The sequence below is a fragment of the Zootoca vivipara genome, chromosome 4, assembly GCF_963506605.1.
Source record: "Zootoca vivipara chromosome 4, rZooViv1.1, whole genome shotgun sequence".
Lineage (NCBI taxonomy): Eukaryota > Metazoa > Chordata > Lepidosauria > Squamata > Lacertidae > Zootoca > Zootoca vivipara.
In genome coordinates this window covers 96747385-96769468 of record NC_083279.1, presented here as the reverse complement: position 1 = coordinate 96769468, position 22084 = coordinate 96747385, and the positions used below count along the sequence as shown (strand labels likewise).

Here is a 22084-nt window from a genome sequence, read left to right as displayed (position 1 = left end):
AAGCAGGCACTCCTGGCAACCTGTTTACCTTTTTTCTCTTGCAGGTGACAGAATGATGCCGGCAAGACCTCATGATCCGTCTATTCATGGGGGCAGAAGGGAAGCAGCAGCTGTGGAACCAGATCAGGTCAGGGGAAGCTGCCTTGTGGGGACAGGGGCCGGGGGTTTGGAGCAATGTCATGGACTGGTTGGGCACAGAGGAATGGTGGGAGGATGCAGCCGGGGAACCAAGAAGGGAAGATGGCTCAGAGCCCAAGAAGTGGAGGTAGAAGAAGGATGGGTGGTCAGAGGGGGAAGAGGGAGAAGCCTGGGAAGAGGAGGTGTCAGAAGCTGAAGGGCTAACAGGGCTTAGTGAACTGGGAGACTCTGTGGCAGAATGCAGTCCAGAATCAGAGGCAGAAGAGGATGGAGGCAAGTGGGAGGAGGGAGGTCAAGAGGCACGGGTGAGTCAGGATAAGGAGGAGCCACCGGTGGCTCCCTCTCCTTTTGTCAGAAGCCACCCTCCCTGCTTGTCCCCAAGAGCCAGGAGACCCCCTGCATTGCAGGAATCTCTGCTAGATCATCCAAGACAGATGGCCATCCAAAATAGGCTTACCGTATTTTATTTGTAGATTGAGCACTGAATGCTAAATTTGGTTTCTAAGCAGAGGACAAATGAGGACAAAAAGTGGCCTGGATTCACCTAATTAGCACCAGCCGCTGCAAAATGGGGGCTGCCCCCCATTCCTCCCTCTCGCCATACCCCCATGAACCCCTTGAATTTGACTCTAAGGCATTGGGAGGGAACCCCCAGAACAGCTCATGAGGAGGGGAGAAAGTGGATCCATCCATCAGGCAAACTGGAATGCTTGTGTAATAAAATAATAATAATAATAATAATAATAATAATAATAATAATAATCCTATATAATAAAGTCCAGGCAAACTGGAATGCTTGTGTCTCTGCGTCCAGTCCTAGCCGCCCAGAGTGGCTGGGGGAACCCGGCCAGATGGGCGGGGTATAAATAATAAATTATTATTATTATTGTTATTATTGTGTCCCTGTGTCTGCGCTACTGCGCATGTGCCCCACGGACACAAGGATTGGACGCAGAGACTGGACGCACACACATGCACGCCCTCTCCCCTCCCTCCACCCCTCTGCCTACCGTTTACCTGCGGCCGCCAACCGCTGCTCCCGGCCGGACAAGCGCCTCGCTGCGGTTGCGCTAAAGCGCGAGGAGGAGGATGCTGCTTACTTTTTCTCCCCCCCCCTACGCTCCCCCCCGGTGCCGTTTCCAGACAAGCCAGGCCAGGGCGGGGAAGGAGCCTCTCCTCTCCTCCCCGGTATAGCGCCTCGGCGCTGGCTGAGGGTGGCAGGGCGCATCGGGGAAGCGAGGGTGGAGGCCGGCGGAGGTGAATGGGGGGAGGAAGGGCACCTTTGAGCAGCGCCTCCCTCTGTCCCTCCTTGGGTTGAGGTGGCGCGTCTGACTCAACAGGGGAGGGCGAAGGCGATGGAAAGTTTCTCCCCAGCCTCTGGCAGTGCGGTGCCTGCCATGCTTCTTTTCGCCACCCGTGGGCCGGCGGGCAGCCAGGCAAGGCCACCCTGCCCTCCTCTCCTCTCACTCGCCCTCGCTCGCTCACGAAAATAAGCCATACCCTGAGCCGCAAAAAAAGAGCAGCCCTGTTAGAAACAGTTAGAAAGGTGGCCGGAGCAGCCCTGCGTGGAGCGCCCCGGGCCACGGCAGGAGGAGGTGGTTTCAAAGTGCTACCCTACGGTACATAGGGGACCCTCCGGGGCCAGCTGACCGGACCCGGGGCCCTCAGCTCCCAGCCTCGCCTACTCACACTTCTTCTCCCAAACCAGCCATGTTGCTCACTGGCGCCAAAATACATTTTTTGTTATGTGCAAATGGGGCAGAGCGCCTTGTCGGCGCTTCAGCAGCAGCAACAGCAACAGCCAGTTCTGGGTGCTGAGCTGCGGCAGGAGGAGGAGGCGACTTGCCGGGTCAGCGCCCGGCAGCGCCGCATGGAGAGTCCCGAGCCTCTGGGATGCAGCAGTGCTCTGTAGCACTTTGAATCCTCCTCCTCCTGCCGTGGCTCGCCACCTGGAACTGGCTGCTGCTGCTGAAGCACCGACAAAGCACCCAGCAGTGCCGCGTGGAGCGCCCCGAGCCACGGCAGGAGGAGGTGGTTTCAAAGTGCTACTGCTGCATCCCAGAGGCTCAGGACTTGCTGACCCAGCAAGCCGCCTCCTCCTCCTCCTGCCGCGGCTCAGCACCCTCCCCGCAAACGCATAACTGTGAGGTGGCTTTACGCACCTCTCCTAAAACCGACACCCGCTGCCTCACGCTGCGCAGGAAATGCTTTTTGCCCCTGGGTCCATTCCCGCTCTTCTCTGGCGCCGAATCAAGGCGGCGACCCCCCCCCCCCGCTTCCCTTTCTTTCTTTCTTTCCTTCCTTCCTCCTTTCTCCCTTTCTGTCTTCTCTCCCTCTTTCTTATTCTTTCCTTCTTTATTCCCTTCCTTCTTTCCTACTCTTCTTTCCCTTTTTCTTTTAGGGTCCAGTGTGCTTTGAAGATGTTGCTGTTCGTTTCACGGACGAGGAGTGGGCATTGCTGGATCCTGACCAGAGAGATCTGCATAAGGAGGTTATGGAGGAGATTCGTGGGATCGTGGCCTCTCTTGGTATTCATCATATCGTCATATGTGCCTGGAAATTCGAAAAATACCTCTACAGTCATACCTCATGTTACGTCCGCTTCATGTTCCTTTTTTTCAGGTTGTGCCCCGCGGCAACCTGGAAGTACCGGAAAGGGTTGCTTCCGGGTCTCACCGCTCACGCATGAGCAGAAGCGCCAAATCGCTCACGCATGCGCAAAGCGTTTCCTGCACATGTGCAGATATGGTGCAGAGCTCTCCAGCACCCCCTATAACACCTGGGAACCTAACACCCCCACAATAAACAGTAAATTACATTTTTTTCTTTGAACAATCTTCCTCAAATTATTCCTTTTTCTACCACGATTGAGCTGGTCTGAACTGCCCAGGCCATCTCAAATGTCAGCTTGAGAATTGTTAGGAAAGATAAGTGGCTTCAGGTTTTCTGTTTTTGTTTTTGCTCCTGTCAGTCTTGGGTTGACCAAAGAGACGACTGACATTGGAGATGGAGGGGATGCCATGACTGGGCCAAACAAAATTCATCCCAGAGAAGAGCTAGGCTTATTGAATCTCAGGTAATAATAATACAGTGGTACCTCGGTTTACAAACTTTATCATTTCCGGAACAGAACAGTTCTTAAATCAAGGTACCATTGCAGATATAATAATAATTTTTATTTATACCCTGGCAATCTGGCTTGGTTGTCCCAGCCACTCTGGGCGGCTTCCAACTTGATAACAATCACATAACACACTGAGAAAAGTCAACCTAAGCAAGTTGTGCTTCCTTTTTCTGGTTATTTGGCTATAACGTTTGATAGAATACGGGTAACTAAAAAAACTTTGTTGGATTGCATTCTTCTTTCTTTCTTTTTTAATAATTATTTTATTAAGGATTTTCTTGGGTTACAAAGGTAGTGCAGTGTCTCATGCATCATTTTTACACATCAATTTTACTTGTTGAGACATTATGAGGAAGGGGGGAAAGAGGTGGGTGGGATGGGGAGTTGGGTGTGGTGGATTGTCAATGTTTCTGTTTATCTTGATATGTGTAGGGGTTCGGCGTCAGCGTAGTTTGTGCAGGTTCTCTGTTGTTTATTCGTGCTTCTCTGTTGGTGAGAGAGGTCGGGATTCATCTTAGGATGTGATTGCTCATTTGTGGTTGGCTGTGATGATCTTTAGTTCCTTGTGTGAGTGGGGAGGGAGGATGTTTTGATTAGGTTAGCCATATTGATTTGTATGCCGACGGTAAGTTTTTGTCGTTGTCTTGTTGGGCTGTATATGTGATGAAGGGGAACCATACTGGGGTGAAGGTGTCTTCTTCTGTTTGTCCCCGTGTCAGTTTCAGCTTACTGGTTAGTTTTTCTAGTAGGGCCGTTTCCCATACAACTTGGTACCATTGGTCCATGCTTACCCCTGACATGTCCCTCCAGTGCCTGGCTATGATGTTTCTAGTTGCTGACAATAGGTGGATTATAAGTTCTTTGTGATCTGAGTGAGCGTTGTTATCTTGAAAGATATTTAGTAAAACCAATTCTGGGGTAATATCTAGCACTTGCTTAGTTATCTTACAGATTTCTTGCATGAATGTCATCCAGAATGATTGGATTTTAGGGCACTCCCACCACGTGGAGATATGTGCCTATGGAGGTGCATCCTCTCCAACATTTCATGAGGTTCCTGAACGTATTAGTGCTAGTTTCCTTGGAGTCAGGTACCATCTGTAAGTTAGTTTCAACGAGAGTTCTTTTCTTTTCATTGATATAGATTTGAAGGGGGTTTCGACCACATTCTAGTCCATTGGGTAGGGTTGATTTCATATCCTATGTCATCCTCCCATTGTCTTTTTAGGTTGTCCAAGGGGTCTGTGGGATTTTGTAGTAGTATTTTGTATATTGCAGATACCATCCCTTTTCCATGTCCTTTTAACATTTGGAGGAGGCTGTCGAAAGTTGTCAGGGGTCTAGTTGCTGCCGATTTTACTGTTGGGTTATTTAGAAAGGCATGTAGTTGATGTTGTGCTAACCAGGGCATTGGGATGTCTTCTAGTTTGTCCTGTATTTCTTGTGTTGACAAAGGTTTGTTGTCTTGATAGAAGTCCATTAAACGATGTAAACCTTTGGTTCGCCAGGTTTTCATCTGGAGGTTTTGTGCTGCATGATGGAACAAGGGATGGTAAGCCAGGGGAATTAATGGGGATGGGGTTGGAGATAGTTTACTAGTTTCTGCTTTCCATGCTTTGAACATGGTTTGTGTGTATCTGTTGAGTGTTCTGGGAATCTTCCTTAGTTTGTTTGGGAGGAAAGGGTATGCTGTGGTGCAGATATTTTCAATTGAGTCCCTCTCCAGGTGTACCCATTGTTTTGTCTCGTCTTCAAGTATATATGGGATTATATGGCGTATTTGGTTGGCGTTGTAGTATGTTTCTATGTTGGGGATTCCCCATCCTGCTGAGGTGGGGAGGTGAAGGTATTTGATGCTAATCCTTGGTTTTTTATGTGAGAAAATAAAAGAGTGTAATTTTCCCTGCCATTTACGAAGTTTGGTTGGGGGGATCCAAATTGGGAGGGTTTGGAATAGGTAGGTTAGTTTTGGGAGGGTGACCATTTTGACCATGGCTATCTTGTCTGAAAGACAGGTAGGTAGCCGTGTTGGTCTGAGTCGAAGCAAAATAAAAAAATTCCTTCAGTAGCACCTTAAAGACCAACTAAGTTTATATTTTGGTATGAGCTTTTGTGAAGTGTGCATGCACACGAAAGCTCATACCAAAATATAAACTTAGTTGGTCTTTAAGGTGCTACTGAAGGAATTTTTTTTATTTTGTCTGAAAGAGTGAAACTCATACTGTCCCATCTCTTTAGGTCTTTGTTTATTTGTCGCCACAGGGGTTTGTAATTGTGGAGGTATAATTTATTGAGGTTCTGGGTTATTTGTACTCCTTGGTATCTGAATTTGGTGTGGCAAAGTTTTATTTTGGTGATATTAGTAAGTTCTTTTTGGATGTGGGGAGGGGTGTTGAAGCACATGGCTTCTGACCAACTCTTACCAAACTCTTACCAAAGTTTACTTGTAAGCCCGACACCATTGCAAATGTGTTGAGTTCTCTGATTAGGAAGGTTGCTGTATTTAAGGGGTCTGATGTTGTGACCATTAGGTCATCTGCAAACAGCCCTAATTTATAATTTCTGCCTTTTATTTCCACTCCCTTGATGTCTGTGGCTGCTCGGATTCGGATTGCTTGGGGCTCCAAAGCCAGGATAAATAAGAATGGAGACAGCGGACATCCTTGTTTTGTGCCTCTTTGGATTGCTATGGTGTTTGAGTCCATATTATTAATTCTGCATTTTGCTGAGGCTTGGGAATATATTTGTTTGAGGATTTGTAAGAAGTTGGGGCCAAATTTCATGTTAGTTAGTACTGCTAATAAGTATTTCCACTCTAAGCAATCAAAAGCTTTGAGGATATCTAGGGACATAATTGTCAGTGGAAGTTTAGTTGCCTTGCTGTGGTCGATTAAGTTTAGTAGTTTCCTGATGGGGTCTGTAATATTGCGACCAGGGACGAAACTGGTTTGGTCTGGGACTATTAAATTGCCTAGGAAGATTTTTAAGCGATTGGCCAAGATTGATGTGAATATCTTGTAATCCTGATTTATTAATGTGATTGGGCGGTAAGATTCTACTTTGAGGTTGTCCTTCAATGGCTTTGGGATGAAAACTATTTTGGAGTGATTCCATGTTTTGGGAATAAGCCCCCCTTTCATGATATCATTAAATAGGCGCATCATGTAGGGCATCAGGGGTTCTTTAATTTTTTTATAGAATTCAGCTGTGAAGCCGTCTGGGCCCGGGGCTTTGTGTGATTTCAAGTTTTTAAGGACCGTGTCTATTTCCTCGGGGGTGATAGGGCTGTCCATGAATTCCTGTTCTTCATCGGTTAAAGTGGGCATGGTCAGTCCTGTTAGGAATTTTCTAATTCCCTCCTCAGTTGGGTTGTGGGAGGTGTACAGGTTGGAGTAGAATTCTGCAAATTCAGAAGTTATTTCTTTCGGGGGAAATGTTATGTTGCCGTCTTTTTTGGTGATGCAGTGTATTCTTGTTTTAAGTGCTTTTTTCCTGCATCTATTTGCTAATAGTCTGAAGTTTTCCCCTCCGTATTCATAGAAGCGCTGTTTAGAATATAAAATATTGATCATTGTTTTGTTGATTTCTAAGGAGTCTAATTCTCTTCTTTTTTGTTCTAGAAGTTTAAGTAGTTTTTTGGATCCTGTTTGTTTGTAACGTGATGAGAGGGCAATGATATCTTGTTCTATTTTGTTATTTTTTGAAGAGGTTTGTTTTTTAAGGAGTGCTTTCTCTTTTATGCAAGCTCCTCTGGTCACCGCTTTCATTGCGTCCCATAAGAGGGGAGTATTTATATTGTCTACATCATTCTCTTTAAAATAGTTTTGGAGAGTTTTTGTGATATTTGCTCTAATTTGGGTGTTTGTGGTTAGGATGGGACTGAAAGACCATGATGGGGTGGTTTTTGTTTCTTCACCTATTTTAACAGTGACTTCTACTGGGGCATGGTCTGTGATTTTGATGCTGCCTATGTTTGTTGATTCTACTAAGGGGATCAGACCATGCGTGAGCAGGATGCTGTCCAGTCTGGACGTTGTACCGTGGCGTCCGGATTGAAATGTGTGGGTGGTGTCTCCCGGGTTGTGTTCGCCCCAAATGTCATAGAGACCTCTGTTGCTTGACTATTCCTCCATGGGAATGGGGAAGAGATAATCAAAGATTAAAAACAAACACACACTAGACACCATCTTCTTGACTTTTAAATTTCTGTCTTGGTGTATTATTTTAAAAGTGGAGGAGCATTGAGCCATGTAATTCCCCACAAAGCTGCAGTCTAATGGAAGTCCAGTTACCTGGACTTCCTGTTATCTGCTACTGGTGGGCTGGGTTGTAGAGAAAGGAGGACGAGGATAGCGATGGGTCTCTCTCCAATTTGCTTCCATGAAGCGCACAAAAGTGGAGCAGAGTGTGGAGCGCGAGCCGCCTTCTTCCACCGGGGCGAGGAAGCCGGGGCGCATTAGGGCCCTGCGGGAAAGCGGCCCAAGCAGGGTCCCTTTGTCCAGCTTGTCTGGGTCTTAAATACATACACCTTCCACCCAAAGCGAGAGATCGGCGGGGTGCAGAGATGCGTGCGTAAAAGCTCTCTCGGGCACTCTCTCTCTCGTAACTCCTGGGGTTTGCAGCAGCTGTGTTTGGAGGAGGCGTTTACAGCCCAGGATTCTCTCTCTCTCTCTCTCTCTCTCTCTCTCTCTCTCACACACACACACACACACACACACAGCGCCTAGGATCCGCTTTCCCTGCAACACTCACTTTAACTGACACAGTGATTACTTTCCACTCATTCGGAACGCCTTTCAAAAGAAAAGCGGGGTGCGGGGGGGGGAACCTTGGCAGGGTGCAGAGATACATGCGTAAAAGCGCTCTCTCTCTCTCTCTCGTAACTCCTGGGGTTTGCAGCAGCTGTGTTTACATGGTGATTACTTCGGGAGAACTGCTGGAAAGATCCTGGAGATCCTCCCTCGATCAGTGCAGATTTTTTAAAAAAAGTTTATTCTCTCCTCTCTTAAACATCTCCCCCACCATCAATCTCACTCTTGCTCTCTTGAAACTTAACATACTCTCTCTGCCTCTCCTCCCCGCCCAGTCTCACTGCTGCTCCTCCCCATTTGCTGTAACAAACAAGTTTCTGGTTTGGGTTTTTAAAGTTGCTTTTGAAACCCCAGAATCATATCTTCTTGTTGTTCAGGAGTTCAAAAAGGGGTGCATGGTTCTCACACGCCCCCTGCTCCTCCACGGCATCTCCTCCCTGCTGGAGGAGCCGCCCCTCAGCGCTTGCCCGCCTCCACCATGCCGCGATGCATGGTGCCCGGAGCCTCCATCCAGCCAGAGGAGCCGCCCTCCAGCCGCTGCCCGCCCAGAGGGAAACGTGGGGGTGAGGGTGTGGGCGCTTGAGGAATCTGTGCACCACGGCGCCAGATAAGCTGAAGACGGCCCTGGCGCTCGACCGGCCAGCGCCGTCGCTGCTGCAGCTGCTGCTCGTCGCCTCGGACTCGGAGGAACGGAGGAAGTGTGACAGGGCGAGGAAGGGGAAGGAGCTGGGCGCACGCGCTCTCAGGTTCCACCGCCTCCCCGCCTGCGGGGCCCTGCGCCCCCTGTAGGACATTGAAGGCATTGCAGGGAAACGCCTCTGCAGCAAGCAGCAAGAGGAGGGAAAGCTGCGAGTGGCAAGCGGCGGGCGAACGGGCAGGCAAGCATTGGGCAGGCAAGCGGCGGCTACACGGGCCACATGACGAGGTCTGGCGGGCCGGATTTGGCCCGCGGGCCTTGTCTTTGACACCCGTGTTATAGAGGGTCTCCTATATGTAGTTATATAGGTGTTCATTTGGGGTATTTTGGACCTTTTGGTGATTAGCCGGTTGGTCCTGGGTCTCGGCTGATGTGAAGGGCTGTGCTCAGAGACAGGCCTTCCCCCTCGTTGTTTGCGATAGGGGATGATCAGCGAGACGGTGTAGAATAGTTTTGTGATGTTAGGTTCGTGAGCAACGTTGCCAATGTTAATAGCAACATTACTGATGTATTAGAGTGTGTATATGTGTTGGCACGCTCTGAGGCCACCATGTTATTGAATATGTATTATGTTTTAGCCTGATAGTGAGTTGTGTTATGGATGCTGGGGGAGTTGTTTTTCTCTTGTTTGGTATGGAAGGGATACTGGAGATATGAGTTGTGATTGATGGGGAATGTGATTAAGGTTGTTTGGACTGGTGTCGGGGTGGGGTTGGGGATGGGGGTAGGATCTATGGAGGTGAGGTGTTGGGGGGATATTGATGCTGTTAGCTATGTTTAAGGCCTATGGGCGGGGAGGGGAGGGGAATCACCAGTCCTGCAGTTCGAGATGATTTCCGGTTGCTTCATTCAGCTGTGATTGTTGTTGTTGTAGGGTTGTTCCTCAGTGATGTTTTGGTTCGGTTGATCATGGTCTGGCGTCCTGTGGAGTATATTTGGTAGAATGATTTTGTGAGCGATGGTAGATGGTTGTACCGGCGAGTCTTGACGTGTTGCTTCTGTTGTCTCTTTCCCCTCTTTATTTCCATCCATTCATTTACTGCTGTTCCATTTTCTTGATCTCGGCTGTCGCTTGGTAGCTCTTTCTGTTGCCGATCCAGTGGAAGGTCAAGCCCAAGGTTCCTCAGTAGTTGTTGGGCTTCCGTTTCGTTGGTAGCCATGTACTGTGTTGTATCGGTTGCCACAATGAGATGGAAGGGAAAGCCCCAACGGTATCGAATCCCTTTTTGCTTAAGAAGCTGAGTGTATGGGCGTAGGTTTCTTCTCCGATTTAGGGTGTCTTGGGATAAGTCTTGTAGGACCAATATGGAGTTGTCTTTGTATTGGAGGTTGGTTGAGTTTCTGAGGCCGTTCCATATCTCTTCCTTTTTTTCGTAGCATGAAAAGCACACTATGATGTCTCTTGGGTGAGCATCAGGTTTTGGCATAACTTTTAGAGCTCTGTGTGCCCTCTCCAGATCGGATACCTTGAGTGTCAGATTTGGGATTGTATCTTTCAACCATCTTACAATTAGGTCTGCTGGGCTTTTCTCTTCTGCTTTTTCTGGAAAGTTGCGGAAGCGGATGTTGCAGCGTCTGTTTCGGTCTTCGATGTCTGCTTGTTTAATTCTCAGTTCTTTGTTTTCTCTTTCCAGTTCGTACAATTTCTTATTCATACGTGCGGTTTCATCCTGGTATTGCTCTATTGTTGTTTCTTGCAGTTGATTCTTCTTTTCTAGAGCTTCCACTCTGGAGGTAAGATTGCTGATTAGTAGTTGTATGGGGGTCATTGCATTTTCCACTGCAGCTTCCAGTTTACTTGTCATCCTCTCTTCCATTTCTCTTAGGTGTTGTAATATTTCGTCATTTTGAGGAGGTGTTGCGGTCTCAATGTTATTTACCATCTTTTTAGTTGGTGACACCTTCATCTCCTTGGCGTTTTTGGTTTGAGGTTTGTTTGGCATTCTCTCGGAGTGGGACGTGTTGGGGTTAGGGATTATGGCGGTTATGATTTCTGGGTGTTGGGTTATTGGACTAGTCAGGCGTTGTTGATTGGTGGCTTCTGCAGAGCGTTTGGATTAAGCAATCATTTGTGTCATCCCTTGGCAATGTTATAAGAACTTCTCAGAGACTGTCGTATTCGCCTCAGCAGTGCTGTCAAAGTGGTGGTCAGGTACTCGGAGAGGCGGATAAACCAATGGACAGACAGACAAACAGGTGAAAGTAGACAAACAAACAAGCGAAAGAGGGGAGGTTCGATTTAGAGACGGACAAGCGAGCACTCCAGCGAACAAAGAGGGTGTAAAACAAAAGAAGAGGTGGGGGAATGAGAAGTGGGGTAGGAGGGGAAGATAAGGGGAAATTGAATAAAGGGGAATTGAGTATTTTGGAAGGGATTTAAAGAGAAGGGTTACATATTGGAATGAAGGAGGCAAGACAAAGACAAAACAAAGACAACCGTTTTCAAGGGGGGGTAATAGGGAGGAGGAAAGGCTTCCTCTTTGGAGACAGGTCAATAGACAAAGTAGATGAGGAGGAGGTTTGATCCAGAAGGGAGAAAGAGGGAACTGAAAAGGAAAGTGAGAAAAAGAGAAAAGGGATAGAAGACAAAGGTGGGGGTGGGAAGCAACCAGTGAGATAGAGATCAAAAACAAGGAGAGGATATTTGGGGGGGGCTGCAAAAGTCTATGAGGGGTTCCAAAGGGCACCTCTATGCATCAAGGAGGAAAAAAACAGAGCCAAGCCAAGGCAAAAGAGGTTGGAGGGAGAGGACGCCAGCTTGAAAATGATAGAAATTAAGCAAAAGGGGCCGAGAGCCTGGGGGGGTCCCCGTCTTTGCTTTGTGCTGCGGTCCCTCAAAAGTCCAAAATGTACGGAAAGAAAGGGGGGTCTTGTGTCAAAAGGTGGGAGATGGAGGTGATAAATGGCAAGAACACTAAAAATATTAGGTAAAGTTTTTTGGTGTTATTTTTGTGTGTGTGTGTTTTCCCTTTCTTTCCCCTTTCTATTTATCTTCGTTTCCACTGAAGAAAAATTTAAAGGGGGGGAGGGGAAAAGGGAAAGAAAAGAAAAATATAAAAAAATCTGCTGAAAATATTCAAAAATAAAAAATAATTTTTTTTATTCAAAAATAGACAAATAGAGGAGCAGGTTCAGGCTGGGCCTAGACTTGGAATGACGGCCTCAGTCTGCAATCAAAGCCTTTTCCGACAGGCCTTCCTTTAGACGCTGATCTACCCCAGTCTCATTAATGGACAGAGGGGGCAGGTTCGTGGGCTCTACCGGCCCCAGGGTCCTGGAAGGCCGGGCGATCCCGGCGCTATGTTGCAGCGGCAAGGGCTGCAAGGGCTCGGATCAGGTCCCTTCTCCTCGCTCCTTTTCTGTTGGCGGTGGCGGCGGCAGCAGCGGTGACAATGGCGGCGGCCACGAGGTCCGGGCTTACCTCCTCAGGACTCAGAGTCCCGGAGGCCAGGCGCTCCCGATTGCGGTTCGCCACGATCGGCGGGAAGGGGAGCAGGGACAGAGAGCCCCGACTGCTCCCCAATAGATCTGCCAGGCTCTCCCGGTGCTCGTGCGGTGGTGGCAGCAGCAGTTCCCGCCGGGTGTTGATGGCCGGACACCCGGCTTCTACTCACGATGATCGGGGGAGCGGGGGCAGAGGGCCCCGACGGCTCCCCGATCGATCTGCCGGGCTCTCCCAGCACTCGTGTGTTGGCGGCGGCGGCAGTTCCCGCCGGGTGTTGATGGTCGGACACCCGGCTCCTGCGATCGGCGGGAGGGGGGAGCAGGGGGCCCCAATGGCTCCCCAGCTGATCCACCGGGCTCTCCCGGCTCCTGTGCAGCGTTGGCAGCGGTTTTAACGGCTCCGAAGTTGTTCAAGCGGCTTGGGCACATCAGTGGCTCCTAGGAGCTCCATGGTCGCGTGCCGCTCGCCATTTTGCCATGCCGGAAGTCCGTTGGATTGCATTCTTGATTAAATTATCTTTCCATTGACATATAATTTTATGATATTACTCCAAAAGAAGTGTTGTGAGCGATCAACCCTCTGAAAAACACTTTCCCCCAAAACTCTTCCAGAAATTTTGAACAATACTATATATCAAACAAAGTAACATTCAACAACTCATCAGAATCTAATAATAAAAATGTTGGTTAATGATAAACAACACAGCTAATGAACACCTCCCCAACTGCCTTCAGTTCTTCTCCATTTGTTCCTGAGGCTCTAATCCCTTTTATGTTTCCGTTGCAGATTGTGATGAATTGGAAATCGAGAACAAAGGTGACCATGACAAAATCCTCAGAGAGGAGAAGCCAGGTAAAAAATTGGAGTGTGCAGAAAGCTGCAGTCAGCGCTCCCATTCCACTTCCCATCAACAAAATCTCATCAGAAAGAAACTCTATCAGTGCATGGAATGTGGAAAGAGCTTCAGTCAGAGCTCCAATCTCACTTCCCATCAGAGAATTCATACAGGGGAGAAACCGTATCAGTGTGTGGAATGTGGAAAGAGTTTCAGTCAGAGCTCCCATCTCACTAACCACCAAAGAATTCATACAGGGGAGAAACCATATCAGTGTGTGGAATGTGGAAAGAGCTTCAGTCACAGCAACAATCTCACTTCCCATCAAAGAATTCATGCAGGGGAGAAACCCTATCAGTGTATGGAATGTGGAAAGAGCTTCAGTCAGAGCTCCCATCTCACTAACCACCAAAGAATTCATACAGGGGAGAAACCATATCAGTGTGTGGAATGTGGAAAGAGCTTCAGTCAGAGCTCCCATCTCACTAACCACCAAAGAATTCATACAGGGGAGAAACCATATCAGTGTGTGGAATGTGGAAAGAGCTTCAGTAATAACTACTCTCTCACTTCCCATCAAATAATTCATACAGGGGAGAAACCATATCAGTGTGTGGAATGTGGAAAGAGCTTTACTCACAGCCACAGTCTCACTTCCCATCAAAGAATTCATACAGGGGAGAAACCCTATCAGTGTGTGGAATGTGGAAAGAGCTTCAGTCAGAGCTCCCATCTCACTAACCACCAAAGAATTCATACAGGGGAGAAACCATATCAGTGTGTGGAATGTGGAAAGAGCTTCAGTCAGAGCTCCCAACTCACTAACCATCAAATAATTCATACAGAGGAGAAACAATATCAGTGTGTGGAATGTGGAAAGGGCTTTAGTCACAGCCACAGTCTCACTTCCCATCAAAGAATCCATACAGGGGAGAAACCCTATCAGTGTGTCGAATGTGGGAAGAGCTTTAGTCACAGCCACAGTCTCACTTCCCATCAAAGAATCCATACAGGGGAGAAACCATATCAGTGTGTGGAATGTGGAAAGAGCTTTAGTCACAGCAACAGTCTTACTTCCCATCAGAGAATTCATACAGGGGAGAAACCATATCAGTGTGTGGAATGTGGAAAGAGCTTCAGTAAGAACTCCTCTCTCACTAACCACCAAAGAATTCATACAGGGGAGAAACCCTATCAGTGTGTGGAATGTGGAAAGAGCTTCAGTCAGAGCTCCTCTCTCAATAACCATCAAAGAATTCATACAGGGGAGAAACCCTATCAGTGTGTCGAATGTGGGAAGAGCTTTAGTCACAGCCACAGTCTCACTTCCCATCAAAGAATCCATACAGGGGAGAAACCATATCAGTGTGTGGAATGTGGAAAGAGCTTTAGTCACAGCAACAGTCTTACTTCCCATCAGAGAATTCATACAGGGGAGAAACCATATCAGTGTGTGGAATGTGGAAAGAGCTTCAGTAAGAACTCCTCTCTCACTAACCACCAAAGAATTCATACAGGGGAGAAACCCTATCAGTGTGTGGAATGTGGAAAGAGCTTCAGTCAGAGCTCCTCTCTCAATAACCATCAAAGAATTCATACAGGGGAGAAACCCTATCAGTGTGTGGAATGTGGAAAGAGCTTCAGTAATAACTACTCTCTCACTTTCCATCAAAGAGTTCATACAGGGGAGAAACCCTATCAGTGTGTGGAATGTGGAAAGAGCTTCAGTCAGAGCTCCTCTCTCAATAACCATCAAAGAATTCATACAGGGGAGAAACCCTATCAGTGTGTGGAATGTGGAAAGAGCTTCAGTAATAACTACTCTCTCACTTTCCATCAAAGAGTTCATACAGGGGAGAAACCCTATCAGTGTGTGGAATGTGGAAAGAGCTTCAGTCAGAGCTCCCATCTCACTAACCATTTAAGAATTCATACAGGGGAGAAACCATATCAGTGTGTGGAATGTGGAAAGAGCTTCAGTAAGAACTCCTCTCTCACTTCCCATCAAAGAATTCATACAGGGGAGAAACCATATCAGTGTGTGGAATGTGGAAAGAGCTTCAGTTATGGCTCCCATCTCACTTCCCATCAAAGAATTCATACAGGGGAGAAACCATATCAGTGTGTGGAATGTGGAAAGAGCTTCAGTTATGGCTCCCATCTCACTTCCCATCAAAGAATTCATACAGGGGAGAAACCCTATCAGTGTGTGGAATGTGGAAAAAGCTTCAGTCTGAACTCCTCTCTCACTAAGCATCAAATAATTCATACAGGGGAGAAACCCTATCAGTGTGTGGAATGTGGAAAGAGCTTCAGTCGGAGCAACACTCTAACTTCCCATCAAAGAAGTCATACAGGGGAGAAACCATATCTGTGTGTGGAATGTGGAAAGAGCTTCAGTAAGCACTCCTCTCTCACTTTCCATCAAAGAATTCATACAGGGGAGAAACCCCATCAGTGTGTGGAATGTGGAAAGAGCTTCAGTAATAACTACTCTCTCACTTTCCATCAAAGAGTTCATACAGGGGAGAAACCCTATCAGTGTGTGGAATGTGGAAAGAGCTTCATTCAGAGCTCCAATCTCACTTCCCATCAGAGAATTCATACAGGGGAGAAACCCTATCAGTGCTTCGAATGTGGAAAGAGCTTCAGTCAGAGCTCCTCTCTCAATAACCATCAAAGAATTCATACAGGGGAGAAACCCTATCAGTGCATGGAATGTGGAAAGAGCTTCAGTCAGAGCTTGTCTCTCACTTCCCATCAAAGACTTCATGCAGGGGAGAAACCGTATCAGTGTGTGGAATGTGGAAAGAGCTTTACTTACAGCCGGAGTCTCACTACCCATCAAATAATTCATACAGGGGAGAAACCCTATCAGTGTGTGGAATGTGGAAAGAGCTTCAGTCAGAGCTCCCATCTCACTTCCCATAAAAGAATCCATACTAATGTTGGAAAAACCATTGTACAGCTTTAGGAGCCAGGCAAATCAGCACCTTTTTAACCAGACCTTTGGATGATTGACATCTAATGCTCTTTTAAAATGTGGTATTTTGTGTTTTTGTGTTGTGTTATTATTTTGTAACCTTCCTGAGACCTCTAGGTGTAGGGAATAGGTGGCAGCTCTTGAAGGCATAAGGGTCTTCCCCCGAATAAACAGTGTGTGGAATGTGGAATCCATACAAAGGTCAGAAAAACCAGATTACCAGATTTTTTTCAATGAATCCAGGGACACTCTTTTGCAGCAGCCAAGGGGTTAAAAGACAGTAGCATCTGGATTATTAGTAGGGAGCAATCTTTTGTAAACATATGTAGTTTACATGGCAACCAGAGCCAGGTTCCTTGGTTATGGGTGAAGGGTGGGGAGGGGGAAAGAGAGAAGGGGAAGCAAAATTAGGATGGGATAGTTGGAACTGAGGGAGGTGTGGGTCGGTAGGTGCCTGGGTTCAGGCCCCCCCTTTTCTTTTCTGGGATTCCTGGAAGAGTAACCGAAAAGGAAGGAAGGAACAAAATGGGGGGGTAGAGAGAGGTCGTCCCAGAAAAAGGCACATGAGGAATACAAACGGATAGATAACCAAAGCTATTTTAATATGAACCTCCTCTATTTTGGTGGGTGCGTGGGTTCAGGGCCCCCCTTTTCTTTTCTGGGATTCCTGGAAGCGTCACCGAAAAGGAAGGAAGGAACAAAGGGGGGGGTAGAGAGGGGACAGAGAGTCAGGTCGTCCCAGAAAAAGGCACATGAGGAATACAAACGGATAGATAACGAAAGCTATTATAATATGAACCTCCCCTATTTTCTGTCTGACGCTTTAAGTAGAGAAAAATGCAATAGGGATACTGTGTGGGGAGAGGGTGGAGCCATTTGGCAGAGTATTATTATTTTTATTTACAAGCGAGGAGGTGGGAGGATGGTGTCTCCATTGGTCGGGCAATAAAAGCGCCCAGCCTTTATGACTGCCATCAGCGTTTCTTTCCTTGCATCTGCACCCCTCTCAAATTTGGACGTTTGGGAAGGAACATCATAAACCATATGCCGGCGCCCTCCACGTCTCCCCTCAGCCCTCGGGGCAAGGTTCCCGCCAAAGCACCAATAAAGAAGTGGAAGCAGCATCAGCAGCAAATGGAGCAGGCGGAGGAGGAGGAGGGTGGGAGCGGGAGAGGGAATGTTCCCGCTTGTCTAACAGCTGTCTAACCCATAGCTGCCAAGTTTTCCGTTTTCTCGCGAGGAAGCCTATTCAGCATAAGGGAAAATCCCTTTAAAAAAGGGATAACTTGGCAGCTATGGTCTAACCTGGCTGTCCACACTGGCAACAGCAGTGGCCACAGCGCCTCTTGCCGCTGGCATCTTTGGCCATGGACAGATTGGTAAAACTGGGAACTGTCCCTGGGAACCAGGGACATCTGATAACCCTACATTATACAGCTTTAGGAGCCAGGCAAATTGGCACCTTTTTAACAAGGCCTTTGGCTGATTGACATCTAATGCCCTTTTAAAATGTGGTGTTTTGTGCTTTGATGTTGTAACCATCCTGAGACATGTAGGTGTAGGGAATAGGCACCAACTAGGTGTCTTTGCCCCCCACCCATAAAATATTTGAGAAGGCCACACACACACCTTTTTGTGTGTGTTTTTCCAAACGCAACCTTTTATTCTTCCGCAACTTGCCATACAATTTGCCGTCTTAAAAATAAAAAAATAAACGCACACAGGAGTGGAAAAAAAGATATAACAAAGTTTATATGGAATGGTAAGAGACCAAGAATAAAGTACCAGCTGCTAACAGACAGGAAAGGGGGAGCGGGCATAGTCTGGTTAAAGGAATGGGTAACTTTGAAAAATCCAGAAATATTAGACCTGGAAGGAGTGGAAAATCGATTTGGCTGGCACTCTTACCTACCCAGTACTTTACGATAAGGTTAAGGTCCACAAAGGTTTCCTGAACCACTTAGTAAGAAAATCATTATACCTGATCTGGGTAAAATACAAAGGAATTTTGGAACCCAGGATCCCTTCGTGGACATCATCAACAAACGTTATAACAGTTAAGACACTAAATATGGAGATAAAGATCGCCACCTATCAGGACTTATTGGAAAAGAAACAAAATGAGCTAATATTGAAAAAATATGAAGAGAGAAAATAATACCTTTCGGACTGGCTACAATACTTTCAAATCAATCATAGGTTTAATCAGGATAAAAAAATGGGCATTTCAAAGGAAAAATCAAAATTTGAAAAAGAACTAATACAGAATGATGGGAAGTACATTTCACGTATTTCACATATTTATGACCTGCTGTTGGAATGGTGAAGTGGGCCCAAGACCTTGGCTACAATGTCCTGATGGAGCAATGGGAAAGACTGTGGAGGGTGGATTTAAAGTTTACCGCCTGTTATAACTTAATAGAAAACATCTTTAAAATGATGCACAGGTGGTACCAAACACCAGAAAAGTTAGCCAAGAAGTATAAAAATAAATCTATGTGCTGGAGGTGCAATGCGGAAAAAGGGTCTCTAATACATATGTGGTGGAATTGTCCGGAAATATGTAGGTACTGGAATAACATCTATGAAGATCTTTAAAAAATGTTAAAATGCACATTTAGAAAAAGACCGGAAATGTTTTTATTAAATATAATACCAGAGGATATTAAAACCACAAAAAGAATATTGTTATTGTATGGAATTGTAGCGGCAAGAGTCCTGGTCGCCAGAAATTGGGAAAACAAAAATGCACCCAGCATAATGGATTGGCAAACTTTAATGATAGAATATTTACAGTTAGCAAAAACCACTGGAAGAATAAGAGGACAAACGAAACAAAAAAACACAGAAGGAATGGAGGATGTTTGATGAGTATTTAAATAGTAGTGGTATACCCAGAATCCTAATGGCAGACTAAAGTTGAACCTGACTTTCTTAAGGGGGGGGGGATGTAGATGTAAATTCAGAATTGTGTGATAAAATAAGGTTGATATGTAGATTACAGAGAGAATAATTGGAAGTTTTCACAAAGAAGGTGTGGATTGTACATATAGAGATGTAATGGTTTTCTTTTTGTCTTTTTTTTTTGTATACAGATTGTTTGTTTGTTTTCTATATTAGTATCTTTCCTCCCCTTCTTTTTCTCTCTCTTTTTCTTTTATTCTTTCCTTTTCTATTTTCTTTTTGTAAAATGTTATGAAAGAGAAGAAGAATATGAAATATATGCATGTTGTACGTCTATGTTTTTAAAGAAAGAAATTAATAAAACTTATTGTTTTAAAAAAAGATATTTGTATTTTTATTTGTTATAAAATTCAATAGCCACAGCCACAATCTCACTTTCCATCAAAGAATTCATACAGGGGAGAAACCCTATCAGTGCTTTGAATGTGGAAAGAGCTTCAGTCGGCGCTCCTCTCACTTCATACAGGGGAGAAACTGTGTGTGGAATGTAGAAATAGCTTCAGTCACAGCCACAATTTCACTTCCCATCTAAGAATTCATACAGGGGAGAAACACTATCAGTGCGTGGAATGTCGGAAGACAGTGGTGTTCCTACCCCAGCTGTCACTAGAGCATGCGCACTAGAGCGGAACCTGGGGTGGCAAAACCGGAGGGCGGGGTGTCGTGATGTTGCACGCATGCGTATGACGCTGCGTTGTGGGATAACCCCCCCCCCGATTCCCAAGCCTCGCTCGGAGCAGCAGCGCCCAGAAAAAAGACTCGCTCGCCGCAGCGGCAACTAGCTTCCAGCTGCCGCGGCGGTAATCGAGTCTTCTTACTAGCCTCCACCTCGCCGAGTGAGACTTGGGAGTTGCGGGGAGGGACCACCCCGCGATGCAGCGTCGCATGACGTCTGCGTAGACACGCGACGCTGACGTGTGATGCTGCATCACGGGATGCCCCTGCCCCCGTTACTCCCAAGCCTCGAGTGGCGGATGGCAGCCAGCAGCATCGAGGCGGCCTCTCCGTGATGGCGGCCACGTTGGCCGCCGTCGATGGGTGCGGAAGGGCCAGGGCGCACTGCCCCCTGCAGAGTGGAGCTCGGGCGCACCCCCCCGCCCCCTGTTGTGTTGCCCCTGTTGAAAGAGCTTCGCTGATAGCTCCAAACTCACTTCCCATAAAAGAATCCATACAAAAGTTGGAAAAACCATTATACACCTTTAGGAGCCAGGCAAATCAGCACCTTTTTAACCAGGCCTTTTGCTGTTTGACATCTAATGCCCTTTTAAAGTGTGGTGTTTTGTGTTTTTATGGTTTTTTTTATGTTGTAACCATCCTGAGACACGGGGTAGGGAATAGGCACCACCTCTTAAAGGCCTAGGGGTCTTTGCCCCCCCCCCAATAAAATCTTTAGGAGTCCACCCCCCCAGTTTTTGTGGGGGGTTTTTTCAAACGCAACCTTTTATTCTTCTGCAACTTGCCATACAATTTCTCTTTCAATTTGCCCTCTTTTTTTAAAAAAAAAAAACACACACACACAGGCCATGAGGAAAACAAAATACAAGAAAATATAAACGTGGGCAGGTCCCATCTTTGCAGGCCAAACATAAAAGTTGCCTTAAAGCAGGGTTTCCCCAACCTGGGTCCCCAGCAGCTCCTGGACTACACTTCCCCATAGCTGCCAAGTTCAGCATTGAAAAATAAGGGATCACAGACTCACCCAGCGGTGTGGCACCGGAAGTCGTTTCTACGCATGTCTGGACATGCGCAGAAGCGACTTCCCTGTGCCGGCTCTGCACATGTCTGGGCACTGAAAGAACCCAGCGCCGGTCCTTTTCTCTCCCTATCTAATGCGGAGGGTGGAAGGGTTGGCCTGCAACCCAAGCACATATAAGTTTGCACCTCTCTTCAGAAGCCACCCCCCTCCTAGGAATCCTGGTGTTGCTGTTTGAGTTTCTGAAAAATAAGTCAGCATGGGTTTCTGAAAAATAAGTCATGTCAGACTAATCTGATCTCATTTTTTGACAGAATTAAAAGCCTGGTAGATGAAGGGAATGCTGTGGATATAGCCTATATTGATTTCAGCAAGGCCTTTGACAAGGTGCCCCATGATATTCTTGTAAAGAAGCTGGTAAAATGCGGGCTAGACAATGCTACCATTCAGTGGATTTGTAACTGGCTGACTGACTGAACCCAAAGGGTGCTCATCAATGGCTCCTCTTCATCCTGGAGAGTAGTGACTAGTGGGGTGCCACAGGGTTCTGTCTTGGGCCCAGTCTTATTCAACATCTTTATCAATGACTTGGATGATGGGCTTGAGGGCATCCTGAGCAAGTTTGCAGATGACACCAAATTGGGAGGGGTGGCTAATACCCCAGAGGACAGAATCACACTTCAGAATGACCTTAACAGATTAGACAACTGGGCCAAAGCAAACAAGATGAATTTTAACAAGGAGAAATGTAAAGTACTACACTTGGGCAAAAAAATGAAAGGCACAAATACAGGATGGGAGACACCTGGCTTGAGAGCAGTACATGTGAAAAGGATCTAGGAGTCCTGGTAGACCACAAACTTGACATGAGTCAACAGTGTGATGCAGCAGCTAAAAAAGCCAATGCAATTCTGGGCTGCATCAATAGGAGTATAGCATCTAGATCGAGGGAAGTAATAGTACCACTGTATTCTGCTCTGGTCAGACCTCACCTGGAGTACTGTGTCCAGTTCTGGGCACCACCGTTCAAGAAGGATACTGACAAGCTGGAATGTGTTCAGAGGAGGACAACCAAAATGGTCAAAGGCCTGGAAATGATGCCTTATGAGGAACGGCTTGGGGAGCTGGGTATGTTTAGCCTGGAGAAGAGAAGGTTAAGGGGTGATATGATAGCCATGTTCAAATATATAAAAGAATGTCATATAGAGGAGGGAGAAAGGTTGTTTTCTGCTGCTCCAGAGAAGCGGACACGGAGCAATGGATTCAAACTACAAGAAAGAAGATTCCACCTAAACATTAGGAAGAACTTCCTGACAGTAAGAGCTGTTCGACAGTGGAATTTGCTGCCAAGGAGTGTGGTGCAGTCTCCTTCTTTGGAGGTCTTTAAGCAGAGG

At 46.7% G+C, this 22084-nt stretch overlaps 1 protein-coding gene and 1 pseudogene across 8 annotated transcripts in view; both read left to right on the top strand.

Annotated features, from left to right (window-relative positions):
• LOC132592023 (zinc finger protein 420-like) overlaps window positions 1-20557 on the top strand; it is an 89461-nt gene extending 68904 nt beyond the window's left edge. For 7 of the 8 annotated variants that reach the window (XM_060273944.1, XM_060273950.1, XM_060273948.1 and 4 more), the window contains 3 exons: window positions 45-127; window positions 2540-2666; window positions 13002-20557. In XM_060273944.1, the coding sequence (XP_060129927.1) occupies window positions 45-127; window positions 2540-2666; window positions 13002-16024 (3233 nt within the window). In that variant the 3' untranslated portion in view covers window positions 16025-20557. The remainder of the gene's footprint in view (window positions 1-44; window positions 128-2539; window positions 2667-13001) is intronic. The other variant, XM_060273952.1, reaches the window with a different exon arrangement.
• The window catches only part of LOC132592032 (zinc finger protein 850-like), a 127408-nt pseudogene that overhangs the window by 2227 nt on the left and 103097 nt on the right, over window positions 1-22084 (top strand).